At 40.2% G+C, this 16,238-nt stretch overlaps 1 protein-coding gene across 5 annotated transcripts in view; it reads right to left on the bottom strand.

The window, feature by feature from the left end:
- PI4KA (phosphatidylinositol 4-kinase alpha) overlaps positions 1 to 16,238 on the bottom strand; it is a 96,110-nt gene that overhangs the window by 27,032 nt on the left and 52,840 nt on the right. For all 5 annotated transcript variants that reach the window (XM_048821345.2, XM_048821343.2, XM_048821342.2 and 2 more), the window contains exons 20-34: positions 15,631 to 15,739; positions 14,802 to 14,938; positions 13,762 to 13,895; positions 11,510 to 11,592; positions 9,703 to 9,773; positions 9,463 to 9,587; positions 8,605 to 8,686; positions 7,671 to 7,754; positions 7,215 to 7,304; positions 5,867 to 5,986; positions 4,217 to 4,309; positions 3,601 to 3,757; positions 3,180 to 3,307; positions 1,947 to 2,105; positions 1,538 to 1,689 (exon numbers count right to left, since the gene is read on the bottom strand). In XM_048821345.2, the coding sequence (XP_048677302.2) occupies positions 1,538 to 1,689; positions 1,947 to 2,105; positions 3,180 to 3,307; positions 3,601 to 3,757; positions 4,217 to 4,309; positions 5,867 to 5,986; positions 7,215 to 7,304; positions 7,671 to 7,754; positions 8,605 to 8,686; positions 9,463 to 9,587; positions 9,703 to 9,773; positions 11,510 to 11,592; positions 13,762 to 13,895; positions 14,802 to 14,938; positions 15,631 to 15,739 (1,724 nt within the window). The remainder of the gene's footprint in view (positions 1 to 1,537; positions 1,690 to 1,946; positions 2,106 to 3,179; positions 3,308 to 3,600; positions 3,758 to 4,216; positions 4,310 to 5,866; positions 5,987 to 7,214; positions 7,305 to 7,670; positions 7,755 to 8,604; positions 8,687 to 9,462; positions 9,588 to 9,702; positions 9,774 to 11,509; positions 11,593 to 13,761; positions 13,896 to 14,801; positions 14,939 to 15,630; positions 15,740 to 16,238) is intronic.

Raw genomic sequence — 16,238 nt, 5'->3', positions numbered from 1 at the left:
TATTTTAAATATGCTGCCTATTAATTTCATTTGGTGACCCCAAGTTCTTGTGTTATGAGGAGGAGTAAAAAACAGTTCCTTATTTACTTTCTCCACACCAATCATGATTTTATAGACCTCTCTCATATCCCCCCTTAATCATCTCCTTGCCAAGCTGAAAAGTCCCAGTCTTATTAATCTCTCCTCATATGGCAGCCATTCCATACCCCTATTATTTTTGTTGCCCTTTTCTGAACCTTTTTCAATTCCAATATATCTTTTTTGAGATGGGGCAACCATAGGGTGACCAGATAGCAACTGTGAAAAAACAGGACAGGGGGTAGAGGGTAATATAGGCGCCTATATAAGAAAAAGTCCCAAAAAACGGGACTGTCCCTTTAAAAACGGGACGTCTGGTCACCCTAGGCAACCACATCTGCGTGTTGTATTCAAGATGTGGGCGTCTCATGGATTTATATAGAGGCAATATGATATTTTCAGTCTTATTATTTATCCCTTTCTTAATGATTCCCAACATTCTGTTCGCTTTTTTAACTGCCGCTGTACATGGAGTGGATGTCGGACCATACTAATAACCATGGCTCTGCCCAAGCCAAACACGAACAGATTTTTTTAAGCAAAAGATGGACTATGTCAGGACACAAAGTAAAATAAAACTACATATCATGGGCTGAACAGAAAGAAATCTGGTGTATGTGCGTGCAACTCAATTCTCTTCAGAGTTGAGTTGCTTCTACCAGGTCTAGGGATAGTTAGAGCCAAATTCAGACATTACATATTTATCTGTAGAGTACTTCAGAGCAATGCAAATTTGAACTAAAAGAGGGGAAAAAATCCTTATTTTTAAAAAAGCAGAAAACAAAATCATGAAACATTTTCACTCTGCAATGTTTGCCTAGTATCGCACTTCCTTGCCAAGGCATGTGACATACATATTACATAAAGACTGCCAATTTGTTTTGCTGGAATGAAGGCAGCAGTAGTCAAAGATCGTGCTTTATTACGTTATCATTCTATTCTCTCATAATTGGAATGTGGTGGTAGGTTTTCGTATTTCACTGGCATTGATGCAGGATGAATTATCTGAAGAGATGGGGGCCAGATCTCTCTCATTCAGACGCTCTGGGCAAACTGCATTTCCTTCACCATCAACCTGAAACTATGGCTGGAAAACAATGGGACATGAAAGTCTTCAAGCTAGTAATCCAGAAAAATGGATACAATGGTTCTACTAGATGATCTCTGGGGTGATGTATGAATTACACCAGAGACTGATGCAAAACTGGTATTTGTGGTAAAAAAAAAAAAACTTTCAGAAGTGCCTAGAATGACTTAAGACGCTAAGTCACATTGACTTTTAATGGATTTAGCCTCCTACGTGCTTGAGTCACTTTTGAAAATGGGACTTAGATTACTATGTCATTCTTGGCACTTCTGAAAGTTTTATCTTTTGAGATGAAGAACAATTCCTATACTCAGCATTTAGCTCTTTGTCCTCCTACCCCACATTCCTTCTAAGAGAACAAATATCACTCACTTGAAGCGGGGTCCAATAGCTGCCACGTGTCGGTTCAAACTGCTCTTTGCCCCTCCAATATTCAGAGACAGGGATCGCTGTAGCAGGCTGGAGAAGATCTCGACCTGATCAGAACTACAGTACTTGGCTATTTCAAATCTCTGCACCAGAAACTGAGGAAACAAAAAAAACAAAGGAACATGTAGCTCAACAAAACCAGAACCTTGCATTTCTCCCATTCTTATGCACCTCTGCAAACATGAAAACATCACCCTACACTAGGCACAAAAGTACTACAACCATGAACAGTGCTACTGGTCCAAAAACAGAAGTCCAAAGGCACAGAGCAGCTCAGTCTTGGCGCCTGTTGCCTGCATCCTCCCATCCCATCATTATCTTAAGTGTAACAATGCAGAAAGGGGGTACTTGCATCTATCCAGATGTAATGTGGTGTGACCTCTGGAGGGCAAGGCCTTGGCTGACTCTCTTCTGAAGCAGCTAATGGATCTGCTTCTTTCTGCTCAGTAGAAAACAGGCCAAATTTCTGCTCCACTGTCATTTGCCAGGCTCCTGCCATTTCTCGCATGAACTGTGAAAATAAAGATTAGTGTTTGTTGCTCCAAATGCATTAACTTGTTTGCAGGACCTAACCTCCTTCTTTATATTAGCATGGAGCACACTAGTTCTGAACACCCCACCATATCTGAAACTTTGAAACTCATCAGAAAGGTCTGGGGCTAATCATCACCGTGACTAAGCCTACTTCTCCATTTCAGCATAACTCCCTGCACATATTGGGAACTTCTCCCTAAATTACCTGAGAGAAAGTGCTGGTTTTCTGTCATTGTAGCCATTTCGACATGCAGTGGTTTCAGCCACTACACCGCAGCAGTTACCACATCATTACTGCTAGATTTAGTCACATTTCAGGAAGTACAGCTGTTTAGCCCATTACAGGACAATAATAGTTCTAACACACATAGCTCGTCATTCAGGGTATTAATGCCAGAAACTAAATGGCATTGCTAGCCAAATTCCTTTCATTCCTTAGAAGAGGTGTTCTGGCAAAGCAGGAAAAAGAAAAATTCAGGCCTGGTATGTACAAAAGTTGTACCAGTTTGTACAACCGTTTTGCACTGATTTAGCAGACACTTTTATTTCAGTTTAAACCAGATTTATTTAAGCTAAACTGAAATCAGATACTTTGAAACCAAAATAAGAGTGTTCATACTGGGGTTTGCAACAGTTTAATTACATTGGTTTAAAAACCTAATTAAATTAAACTGGTGCGACTTGTGTGTGCAGATATGACGTGAGCCTGAAGGTATATATCTCGAGCCCATAATTAATTCTATATAAGGGAAAATTTCCAGCACTTATGGCTTAATCATCCATGTATTCTGAAAGTGATAAAGCTTCTCAATTGAACTGGCTGAAAGTACAGCAGGCGATGTGTAAATAAAATCCACGTCCAGCAGTACAGCCAGAGAGTGAGATTATCCACATGATAACACCAACTCATTAGCACACTGGGAAATCTTGACTCAAGAGATCAACAGTTGTTTTTAACATGCCTATTTTGCATGGATTTATTCTAAATGAGATTTCACTCCTCTCTTTTTTTCTTGAAGAAAAACCTGAATCACTGACTGAAGCTCCCTACCGGTACTTCTATTCCATTCTTAGCAGCAAGTAGCCACTCCCAGCAAGCAATTGCTGTTTCCATGCCATGTTCAGTGAACATTCGCAGGGGGCCCCAGCACAAGTGATGCAGGAGCTGAGGGTCACAGTCTGAAAAAACAAACAAACAAACATTCACACAGCTTTCTTTAACAGAGAAAATAGGAAAAAGTTTTCAAGTCAGCAGGAAATTGGTCTGCACAATTTGTGACAATCAACTCCAAACAAATAACATCTAGCTGTGACTTCAAGAGGTTTTCCCTGAATTAAGTTTACTGGATAGAACACCATTCTGCTTCAGTTTATACTCACTGGATTTGTGTATAAAGCATCTATAATTGTAATTTAGTGCTAAGAGCATCAGCACTCAGAAGTACAAAACAAAGTTCCATTTGTTTTATTACCTTTGCTACTTATTAGCATTGCAGTCAACATAAACATGGCCTGGGTGTAGACTTGAGGCTGGCCTGGTTCTAGTGCATCATTTAGTTGCTTGATCATCAGTTTATTCAGGTCAGATACCCGACCTGTAGCATTTGAGAAATGAATCATTCCAGCCACCTGTAAAACATATTTCTTTGGTCAGTGGTGATGAGAAAAATCTCTACATGGCTGACTTTTTTTTTTTTTTAAACTGTTTGGCACATGCTGGAGTCTGGGAGTATTCACAACTCAGCATGGAGATCCAATGCAGGCCTTGTGATATTTTCTTGATACTACATTTTGCTAACATTACTGAGTAAACACAAAGAAGAACAAGGGTTTTATTTGCAACTGAAATATCAAAAAATCTTTACAAGACCAGAAGTGAAATGATCTCCTCAATGAACTGTGTGTATTATGCCCTAAAACTAGAAAAGATAATGTTCATTACAGCCCTTGTTTAGATGTACAGGATGATGCCTCTTTGCTATTATAGCTGCATTCTACTTAATCCTCCATTTGAAAGCAAGTACAAGTGAGAAAAGCAACATGGCCAACTGGGGAACTCCATGAGTTCAGGAAAAATTCTATAGTTACCTCTCCTGCGTAGCGATTGCGCAAGTTAAGAGAAGACATAAAGTTGGAGTAATCTTTCTTTACACAGGCTGGTCTTTCAGTTAGCTGGGTTGCCTATAAACAACAGTTGTAATGGTTATCAACTGTTAATATACAAATATTGTGTTATCCATATACACTGTCTGGACTTTTAAACAGATCATCCATTCAGTACCAAAAACTGAGAACAATAAGGGTAGCAATACCGTGCCCCCCCCATAACCTTGTGACACCCCCCCCACTCCTTTTGGGGTCAGGACCCCTACAATTACAACACTGTGAAATTTCAGATTTAAATAGCTAAAATCATGACATTTACGATTTTTAAAACCCTATGACCCTGAAATTGACCAAAATGGACTGTGAATTTGGCAGGGCCCTAGGTATAGGGAAGAGCAGCCTCCATGAGGCTGTGACTCCTATTCTAATGAATAGCGTCAAAGAGGGGGAAAGGGGCAAGGAGCATGCAGAACCATGGCTGAGCCCTCCTCATGTGCCAGCTTGCAGAGCTGTCTAGGTGCAAAGGAGGGAGCATTCTGCCTCTGACAATAGACGGTCATGCACTCACCATCCCCCTACCCCTTTGCATAACATTAGGGCTCCTGAGAAATATGACTCCGAGTCACTACTCTGTTTGGGATCTCCTAGGGTAGCACATCTATGCCCCAAACTCAGGACAAGTCTTGATACAGCCAAAATTTCAGAACTACTTGTATTGCAATTTCAAAACAAATAAGCAAAAATACAATTACTTCTCTATATTCCCCTTCTCAAAAGGGCCAAAATTCCTATGGATTACAAATCAGTGTGGATTAGCTAGGTGCAATCAGGCAAGAATCATCTAATTTCTATTTTAAAATCACCACCCTGATATTGAGTCTCAACAGAAAATCCACAAGGCTCAGCAAGAACACTGAAAATCCAGCATTCAGTTAATAACAGTCTTCTGCAGTCCTGCCTAGGGCTTGCTCAGTTCACTGGCAGATAGATAAACTTGTCACAACTATTTGTACTACATACTTCGGATGTCATGCTTGTGCAATAACCATGGTTTTGCTTACAGCAGCGAACCGAGGTCCAAAGTAATAAAACAAGAGATGAGGAAAAAGACAGTCTGCCTTTCTGATTAACAATGAAAGGGTTTTATTTTCATTTTGATGTGCAGGGCCTTAGTCACTCAGATGATCATTAAAAGGAAGACTTTCATCTATTGATTTGAGAAAGTATATTGTCAGAGTATAAACATCTAATGCAGCTTAACAGTACACATGAAGTAGTGTAATGTAACAAAGTCCATATACGTACGTGCACACGGGCCTTTTCAGACTCTACAAATAGTTATATAAATAGAAATGCGCTATCACTTAAAAATGACATATGTAATACTAAACCCTTGCTAAAAGTACATCAAAGACTTGAATATACAGTTTTGTGCTTAAAGACACAAGATTTACAGTTTAACTTGTAGTATCTCTTACCTCCCAACCATTCAAAGGAGGAAGAACCTGCTTAAAAGACACATTCCTCTTCATTTCAAAACAAGGGATGCTCCAGAATGGACACCTGGTATGTTATTTATGATATGCATGACTTACAGCATATAGGATTACTTTGTTGATGCCCGATACTCACCCCCAGGGTGGTGTTTTGTCTGTTGTAGCCTGCAAAGTGGAGAATGCTTTCTGTAGCCATAGCCAGCCCGGTGTGCTGAGACAAGCCTGACACCCAATTCTGATGTTTATTTAGGTACTCCTAAGAGACAAGGAATCAGATTCTTTTGAAGAGCACTGTAATTTTCAAGAACAGCTAGCTCATTTCAAGTATTACACACATTAAACTACCAAAAGATCTATTTAATAAGGTTGACTCCTTGTTTTCCTTTCTAAACATTGCTCCCTCAGCACTAGGAAAGCAGGACTTTTGTTCCTAAGAGTTCCTAAGACATTAGGCCCTTTTGAAACTCTCATCCTAAAAGCCTAAAATAAAAAGGGATTTTTCTCTCTTTTGTACAGAGGATGAAGCAAACCTAATAGGGATCTAAAGTTTGAAGCAAAGATCGTGATTTTGAAAACCAAGCACAAATGTTCTGCAAAAAGAGGCATTTTAGACTCCATGTAAGATGAAGTGAGATGGAAACACTAACTGTCTTGCTCTGCTAGAATGAAGATTGAAAAACTAGTGTCCACTCTTCTTTTACAGGCGGGAATACAAATGTAACAGGTAGATCTGAAGTACTACAGACTATTCTTGAGCCTCTCCAGAAACTGCCACATCAGTGCTGAGGGAGGAAGAGAGGTAACAGAAAGCAGGTTACTCTAGAAACTCTAACCTGCACTAAAGATTAACCCCCACCTCCCAGGACAGGGTTAACAGAGATGTTATCCTGCTCCCATGCTACCAAGACTCAGCAAAAGGTATTAGCAGCAGGATAAAGTCCTTACTTGCTAAGTCACAAAATTCAGTAGTTTACCATGGTCTTTTAAGTTAGCAAAGGTTCTACTGTATTTGAAAGAGAATTAAAAGTCTGAGAAAACCTCTCTCTAATAGCAAAGCAGCAAAGATGTTGCATTCTGATCACCTGCTGAGAATTTAAAAATGCATGAATTTTTATGCACATTAATCAGAATGTATCACTCGCATAACACTGAATCAGAGAGTAATTAAACCTGCGCAACATTCTGCATTCTTAACATAGAATCAAAGCGGAACAGAATGGCTGAAGTACTGAACATTAATTTGAACAACTTAGCAAAGATATTGTTTGAAGACTACTTCAAAAACAAAATTAAATTGCTACTGATTTTAGTGATGCTTCCATTATTGTGGGGGGCAGGGAAAAATAAGGAATCAGAATAGCCAAAAAGTTACAAAATAAGTATAAATGCATTTAGTCGAATGATATACGGTGATTTCAAGGTAGGTGAACTTTGTACATTTCTGAGGATCATAAATTATTTCTTCACAAATTCAAGTTAGTTACCTGAAGGTGGGACTTTGTGACAGAAGGAGCCCATTTCATTGCTTCTTGAAGAATCATCCCACACCGGGCAGCAAAGTCCTTCACTATACTCTAGGAAAAGTGCATTGATACACCAGTCAGCCAGCCAATAATCCACAAACAGCATTGTGCTTAGTGGCATAGTAAGCAACATTAAGGGCACCAGCCAGAGACAGCTCAAGAGACTTTTAATGGCATTAGGATATTGCAGCCTATTTACAAAAAGTGTGTTCTGGGAGGCAGAGAACTGTTATGCTTTAGTAAGGTGCAATTCTGAAACAGGGAAATTCAGAATGAACTTCAAAATGTCTGGTAGCTAAATTACAGCTCATGAGCCTTACCTTAGAAGGCACCTTCAAAACAAGACTGTTCAGAGTAGCTGACTGAGACAAGTCAATTAAACTGCTTTTGACCACCTCATCAAGAGAAACCACTTACCTCTCTTGATTCATATGTATCAGGGACAGTGATTCTATATGGGGTGTCTGGAATGTCATAGTATGGTTGGTCCTTGTGAATGTCCTAAAATAAAGCATGTTAAAGTCTCAAAAAGAAGCAATTCACCCATGTCTGATTGACTTGTTCATTACAGGCTACACTTTTTGCTTTGTTAAGTCAGTTTGCTAATGACACTGTCCATCCCACAAAGCAGACTCTTGCATTTTGGTTTTGTTTTCAACATGACCATAACTATAAACTATCTTATGGTTTAAAACGAAACATGAGAAAATAAATAAAATAGTACTTCTATAGCACTTTTCTTTCTTCAAAACACTTTACATACAATAATGCATTAATCCTAAATTAAAATAATCAAACTGCACACTTCTTACCTCGCATAGAGATTCTGAGTTTTAACTGATTAATAATGTTTGTAACATAATTTATGATCTTTGGATTTAAGGTGATTTCAGAAATGTAAGTTACTATGAAAGGTTTCAGAGTAACAGCCGTGTTAGTCTGTATTCGCAAAAAGAAAAGGAGTACTTGTGGCAATTTAGAGACTAACCAATTTATTTGAGCATAAGCTCAAATAAATTGGTTAGTCTCTAAGGTGCCACAAGTACTCCTTGTCTTTTTACTATGAAAGGTGTCTTTTCTTGGATATTATCAAGCAACTTAAAACTCCAAATAAGCAGATCTTCAGGCAAAATCATTATCAATGTGAAATGAATAATTTAAATCAAAGAAAAAAAGGGGGGGGGGGTAACACTACACCACTTAGCCACTTCATTGTTGAATGATGCATAAGGTATGTTTTGCAAACATGCACCTTCAGTTGTATCTGGTATCTCTGTTCCACTGTTATGAAAACTTTGGTCAATATACATGCACTTTCTATCAGCAATAAAAGGGTTAATAAAGTACTCACCGCACTGAGAGAGAGTGACAGCGTCTGGAGGATATCTAACATGGTCTTGAGCACAGTTCCACTCCACAGTAAATGAGGGAACCTAAAACAAAACAAGTTCACACTGAATAGACAGGTGAAAAAAATTATGCCTTCACCAAAACGCGCAGAAGATACACACAGAGCAATGTCTCTATGTGTAAACCTATACCAAACATAAGGGATTAAGTTGATCATGGCTCACAACAGATTGGAGTTGTCAAAAGCTCTCTTTGAAGGCAGACTCAGAAGGGAGATTTCCAAGGGCACAGAGGCAATCGGGTAAACAACTCCCATTGAAAATCAAGGCAATAACGTCAGGCTACATGACTTCAGCTCCGTATCACCCATGTGTGCCAAGGAGGAAAGGAAAGGGAACTAAAGAGCAGATTACCATTTTAACCTACATTTTGTTTTGTTCTTGATTTTCAGTATTTTCTGTAAACACACATACTAAATGCACTACACACTACTGGCCAGCAGAGGGCACTGAAAGCTTAGTTGAATTACACACAGCATGATAAAGCAGAGTATAGTTTTGCATTTATTTAACATTCTGCGATGTGGATCATCTTGTGTGGATACTAGGAAGAGGATTGCAATAGTAACTAAGCAAGGATTTCAAATGGGATGGATTTCAGAACCAGGATAACATTTTAGTAGCCCTCTAGGCCTTTTTTAATCATCAGAAATTTTCATCTTTGCTATGTACAAAATGACTGTTTGACAGAACTGGCAGTCACGAAATCTAAATGAATGCCCTATACAAATGCATTCTTCTTCTTGATAACCAAGTAGGCAGTGTGAAAAAGGTAATATAGCAGGGATGTCTATACTCACTTATCTACAAGACCAGATAAGTATTTGTCTGCAACCCTCCTGATCCTCTTGTGAATGTGGTTAAAATTCACTAGGAGAAAGTGAGCATGTCGCTCCAGCTCCTCTTCATTCTCTTTAGTTTTAGCCTAGATATTCCAAAGAGAGGCATGACACTTCTGTGTTTTTAAAAAGACTTTCACAAAAAAAACAAACACACACACACACACTTTACACTGCAGTTCTCCTTCCGACTTAGCTTACTTTATCAGCCATCATTGTAAGGAAAGCTTCAAACACCTTATCTGCAACAGCTATCACACACTGCATCATCCCTGGAGAAGAATCAAGAAAAATTTTGTGCTCTGTTACAAGAATTAAATTTTCCTTGAATACTGCACCATTAACAGTTAAACATGTTTATTTGTACTCAGCCAACACTGAATCAAGCTGCTTTACAATTCTAAATAATGTTCATTCCAGCAAGAGCAAGTTTTTTTTTTAAAGTTGAAAATAAGCCACCACCAGTTGAAAATAGCATTTAGCAGTATCCTCCTCCTCTTATATGCCACAGCTCTGCAAAATAGTCACTTTGTTTATCAATAGAATATCTCAAATAAAAACATGAACAGTTTAGCTATTTGGTAAGAGTGGTTTCTACAGGTTATACTGTAGTTTAATAGGGGGCATTTATACTCAAGGGACTCTTCCTACATATTTACTACCTTACACTTGCTGCAGTTCTATATAATCCAGATGAAATGACAAGAGATAAACATGTACATTTCTCAGTGGCGGCTAGGGAGGAAGTGTAATTGCAATCACGTTTACATACTAAGTTAGAGCTATTAATAACCCAACAACAAAGAGTGGTGATGGGACCAATTATCAACTTCAGGAGTTTCAGAAAAAAGCACTTGGGCAGGAGTTGCTACAAAACCTCACTCTGAATACAAATCTTTGGCAATGGTTTTGATTCAATGGACTACCCAAAATATGTTGAGAACCAGAAAGTAGTTCCATAAATTGCAATCAAACCTCTTCATGCATATAGTGACAAGTGACCATAATGCTGTTTCATCAGTGAAATTTTAATGGAGAAGACTGTCCTGTCTGATTTAGTCCTCTTCCCCTCACCGTTTTCAGCTAGTATCAGCTGATGGATATTTTTTATTTGCTTAAAGTTTACGCTGACACAATTTATAGGAAATTTGACTGAAACACTGAGTATACCTACTCCATACGGCTATTTTTACTAGGACTATGTCATTGGGTATGCACACACTGCACTGACTCAAGTCAAAACTTTTAATAATGACCAGACTACTCTGAACATAAAGGTGACTTGCAATTCTCTAAGGCTGTGTCTATACTGGCAACTGAATGACAAAATGTGTGTCTTCCGTCGGTGTTAACACCACCCTGCCAACAACACAACTGCGGCTCATGGGGGGGGCATTTTTTGTCGGCAGGAGACCCAACGAACAGCAGCTGTGCTGCACAACTTTTAGCGGCTCAGCTGTAGAGACAGAGCTGCAGTGACACAGCCATATCACTAAAAGCTGTGTAGTGTAGACGTAGCCTAACACGCCTCCTGAAACAGGCGCACACTGTGCAACAACCCCACCCTGGAGCAAAGCAGCTAGACCACTTTTTTTCCATTTCACATCTGGCCTTATTACAGGTTAAGAGACAGGAGCTTAGCGCAACAGAAAGTATGTAATAGAGCGTTTTGCCCCCAAAGAGAGTAAGCGTTAGTAAGAAATGAGAGCACAAGCAGATATTGCCTACATGCTATGTTGTAAGAAAAATAAGCAGTTAGTGGTCAGCTGCGATCTAAAGAGTTCATTTGCAATGGCTTTCTGGCCACGAAGCCAAAATGTACAGTCCACTTCTGATAAAGTCAAAGACTATCTCTGACATGCACAATTCAAAATACTTCATACTTTAAAGCATATCCATGTAATGCAGGTTCACTTAAAATTGACCTAATTCCATTAATTTTGTTCTAAAAGATATTAGTCAGACAAATTTTACTTTCTCAGGTAGCATATAGCTGAGGTAATCTTACCAGATTTGTCTTTTTGAATAGCTTTATCCTCAAAATAGCAAAACATCACTTGGAAGCGATCTTGGTCTGTTGAACGCAATACCCTAGGAGGATAATAATTTAACACAATCAGACAAAACTAAACATGGAAACCATGCCTCATCCCTATAGTGCAGCGATTGTCAAACTTTAAAAAGAAAAGGAGTACTTGTGGCACCTTAGAGACTAACCAATTTATTTGAGCATAAGCTTTCGTGATCTACAGCTCACTTCATCGGATGCATTCAGTGGAAAATACAGTGGGGAGATTTATATACATAGAGAACATGAAACAATGGGTGTTACCATACCAGACAACTTGATTATCACTACAAAAGGTCTTCCCCCCTCCCCCTCCCACTCTCCGGCTGGTAATAGCTCACCTTAAGTGATCACTCTCGTTACAGTGTGTATGGTAACACCCATTGTTTCATGTTCTCTATGTATATAAATCTCCCCACTGTATTTTCCACTGAATGCATCCAAAGAAGGGAGCTGCAGCTCACGAAAGCTTATGCTCAAATAAATTGTCAGTCTTTAAGATGCCACAAGTACTCCTTTTCTTTTTGCGAATACAGACTAACACGGCTGCTACTCTGAAACCTCTCAAACTTTAGCAACCCAAGGACCCTCATTTTGATTTAAAATTTTTCAGGGACCCCCAAGCCTCTCCACTCCCCTGCCCCCTTCCCCGAGTCCCCACCCCACCCTTTCTCCGAGGCCCCATCCCCACTCTGTCCATTCCCCCGCCTTTCATTGCTCTCTCTCCCCCACCCTCACTCACTTTCACCAGGCTCAGGCAGGGAGTTTGGGTGCGGGAGGGGGTGCAGCCTCTGGAAGGATTTTGGGTGCAGGCTCTGGGCTGGGGCAGGGGGTTGGGGTGTGGGAGGGGGTTCAGGGTTCAGACTCTGGGAGGGAAAGAGTTTGGGTGCACATCCCTCTGGCAACAGCTTCTAGGCAGGGGAGCCAGGGGGTCTCCGCGCGCTGCCCCTGCCTGCAGACACCACCCTCACAGCTCCCACTGGATGCAGTTCCTGGTCAATGGGAGCTGTAGAGTTAGCACTCAGGGTGGGGGCAGCACACAGAGACCCCCGCCCCCACCCATGGCCACAGGGATATGTCAGCCGCTTCCAGGAGCCAGGGCAGGTAGGAAGCCTGCCTTAGCCCCGCTGAGCCGCCGGACTTTTAGCGTTCAGGAGGCGCTGGGAGGGAGCGGGAGAAATTGATCAGCGGGGCCTGCAGACCCTGGAATACCCTTGGGGACCCCAGTTTGAGAAACACTGCTATAGTACATACCCACACATCAAGAAACTAAATTACAATAAGATTTAACACCTGAGCCTTTGGGTCTATTTTCAATTAACAAGGGTTTGGGGGAAACATTTTTTGCTACTAAGCAAACAATTCACATTGCTGTTGGAAGTGGGAAAACTTGCACAAAGTTCACCAATTTGGTGAGTTGTTTCTGGTGTATTTCTACAAACAAACAGAGACCCCACTCTTCTTTACATGCTGCATTTGCTCAATATGGCAATGCCTACCAGTATTTAAAAAACTGCACTTACAGTATGTCTGAAAGGCTTTTGTGAATAAAAATATTTGTCCTTATTGTTTAATGCCAAACAGACATACAACTTAGCGGTTGTTCCCACCTTCTCCAGTAAGAGCCCTCTTCAGCTCTCACCCACAGTCATTCTTTGATAGCAGTCATTAGGAATTTTGTATCCATTTAATGTACTGACTTGCCAGTGTCTATTTCTGTGTATTTTTAATTGCAAAGCCGAAATGCACCAGTCAAGAGCAACAATTGTATATCGGATCTACTGATTCCGTAACCATGATAACTTTGAAGCATCGTGGATGACAGTCTGTGCTATGCCTCCAAGAGGTTTGGTACAGGACTCGCAGTCCAGGGGAGACAGAGCTGAGGATGTTTTAAACTCGCAAGAGGTTCCTCAGAAGGCAGCGTTATAGCTGCCTTCCATTGTTCCTGCACCAGGGGTTTTGGGTCGCTTTATGTCACTGCAGCCCTTTTGCCTGCCCTACCGGGCCTGGGCAGAGATGAAGATTTCACTCCCGGGGTGAAATCCTGGCCCCACTGAAGTCAATGACAAAACTACCATTGACTCAAACAGAATCAGAATTTCACCCTGTGTCCCCAAGTTTGGCCGAAGGGTTCATGAAATGCCAGAAACCAAAGATTAGGAAACCAACCTGTAGTAATAAAAATATACCTCATATACTCTAGACGGTAAACAGACAGTAGATAGGTAGACATAGCGAAGTCCAGCTTATTGATCAGAGCAGACACTTCTGGAGGAGGATCCAAGAGATTTATGATGGTGCTCCGTAACTCATTCAGTTCAGCCTAAAGGTAAGCAACTTCAGAATAAGGAGCGAGCAAACGTGGTGGCACTCTCTTTATTTGCATTCTGAAAAGGTTTAATCTAGGTTACACTACTGATTATACCATGCCTTTAAAAACAAAAAGCCTTCACGCTCATTTGCATCCAGGTAAAGAAGATATAAAAAAGGCACATAGCACTTACTGGTGGCACACAGTGAAGTACTGGAATAGTGCATAAGATGCATTCGTGCGGCAGCAGGAAACATCAATGCTCTTACTCAGAAGAAGTCAAGTTCAAGAGCTCAACACAGTTCATTAAAAGTGAGGGACAAACTGTCTGCTGGAGTAACGAATGAAGTTATACCAGCAAAGAATGTGACTCTGTTTTACACTTGTCATTCATCCTTGACTTTTTTATCTTGCATTGTAAACAATAACTCACATATTTCTGTTACAGTCTATCATGCAAACATAGGGAGAAAAAAGTGGACAAGTACCAAGCCATAGGCAATGGCAAAAGATGAAGGCTCAGCTAGGAGCCACTTTAATAGAGAGAACTACAGAATGTCATTTTACTCCAAAACCAAATTCATCCCATCACTGTTCTGCAGATTTCATCTGCAGACACAAAAGGAGAAAACACAAAAACATCATTAGGTTTCCCTTCCCACAAAGACCTGATTTAGCCAACAGAGGATTGCTGCCGCTAACAAAAAACACACTTGTACTACTTAATACTCTTGCTTTTTGTTCTGCTAAGTCATGCACAGCTTACAGGATGCAGCAGTGCATTTGGAAAGCTGCTGTTATTTAATGAAGGGAGTCAGGTGAAAACATTATATTGCTGTCCTAAGCAGCATCTGCTGGTTACTATCTAATATATTATTTTAAGTCTGAAGGGGCATAATGGAAGAAACAGTTTCTTACAGAAGTCACTGTGTCATTTTTCATGGCAGAGTTGTACTGAAGAACAGATCGAAGAGGTTCTTTGCTGGGAAATGTGAGCAGTGGAGACTTAGTGGCTATCTCACATACCCCTTCATACCACTCTTCCGGCCAAAGACCTGTAGTAGAAATTTGGAGGCGCAGGGAGGGGAGAGAAAGACAAACCATGTCTAGGAGAAACATCCTAATATACTCTCATTATACTGGGTCAACTGATGAGGCTACTATAGAAACCTAAAATTAGTGTAGTGATTTTTCTACTGATCCTCAGTTGGTTATCGCCAACAGATATTAAGATTCAATCCATGAAAATAAGTATCACCAAGTTTTGTGCTACCTCTTTAAACCATCTTTTCACACATTCAGGTATATACCTTCAAACTAATGGCCCACTTTCCAAACATGTAATAAACCTGTTCAGATGGCTGCAGGTGAAACCTCTCAACGTATAAGCAGTTTCTACTTTGCCTGTGTGTCATCCCTGACCCTCCCATGCTAGATCAGAGCCATCACACACTTATATTTTCATGCACAGTCCAACTAGCCCATGCCACTTGTGAACTGAGGATGTAAACAATAATAAATTGTACGCTTCTGTAGTCTGGTCCACGGCAAAGTAGGGCACTTTGGACACAATGCAATCTGTCATCAGAGCAGTGCCGGGTAAGACACCTGCCTTGTGGTTCGTTCCCAGTTACCCCTAGTCCTTCTAGATCTCTATAGTCAGTGCTAAACAGCTGATTTGCACTTACACACGATATAAACCTAGGTCTACCATCAATGCATCTTTTCCCACTGGACAGTATACTACCTGATCCCTCCACAGCAAATCCCATAAGTACCGAATACAGCCAAAAATCACGGAAGAGCTTCTGTAACCTGGGTTTGGCCTCCTTGATGGGTGGTAAACGTCTGGTGAGCTAACGTGAAAAGGAAAAAATAATTAGGGGATTTCAATAATTTTAATCACTTGTTAAGAGTCAGTCAATATAGCCTCATATTCTGATGTTGTTCTAGCATTTCAGAATTTAGTTTCTCCATCTGTTTCAATATATTAATAATAACGTAGTTACTCTTAAAATTACTGATATTGGAAGAATAATCATTTGATTGTGTTACACTGCCTTGGCAATACTAATTTTCAAAGCTGATTTAACAGCATCTCACTTTCTGCTACAGATAAAATACTGTAGAGCTATAGACTCACTATAACAAAAAAGATAATTTAGAGTTGCAGAACGTGTGGCCTAAGGATTATATGCAGATTCTGATCACCACCTCCTGCAACCTGTAAGGTGCGGACAATGCTGTTCAACTTACTTTATTGCTGATGAACTCGAACAAGCAGCAATTTCTAGTCCTCTATCAAAGTATTACTATAATTGTTTATTATTTGTTTTGTAGTAGTACTTAGAGAAC

Source organism: Caretta caretta, chromosome 15 (genome assembly GCF_965140235.1).
Source record: "Caretta caretta isolate rCarCar2 chromosome 15, rCarCar1.hap1, whole genome shotgun sequence".
Taxonomy (NCBI): domain Eukaryota; kingdom Metazoa; phylum Chordata; order Testudines; family Cheloniidae; genus Caretta; species Caretta caretta.
The sequence above is the reverse complement of the archived record's forward strand: the minus strand, read 5'-3'. Positions and strand labels throughout refer to the sequence as shown.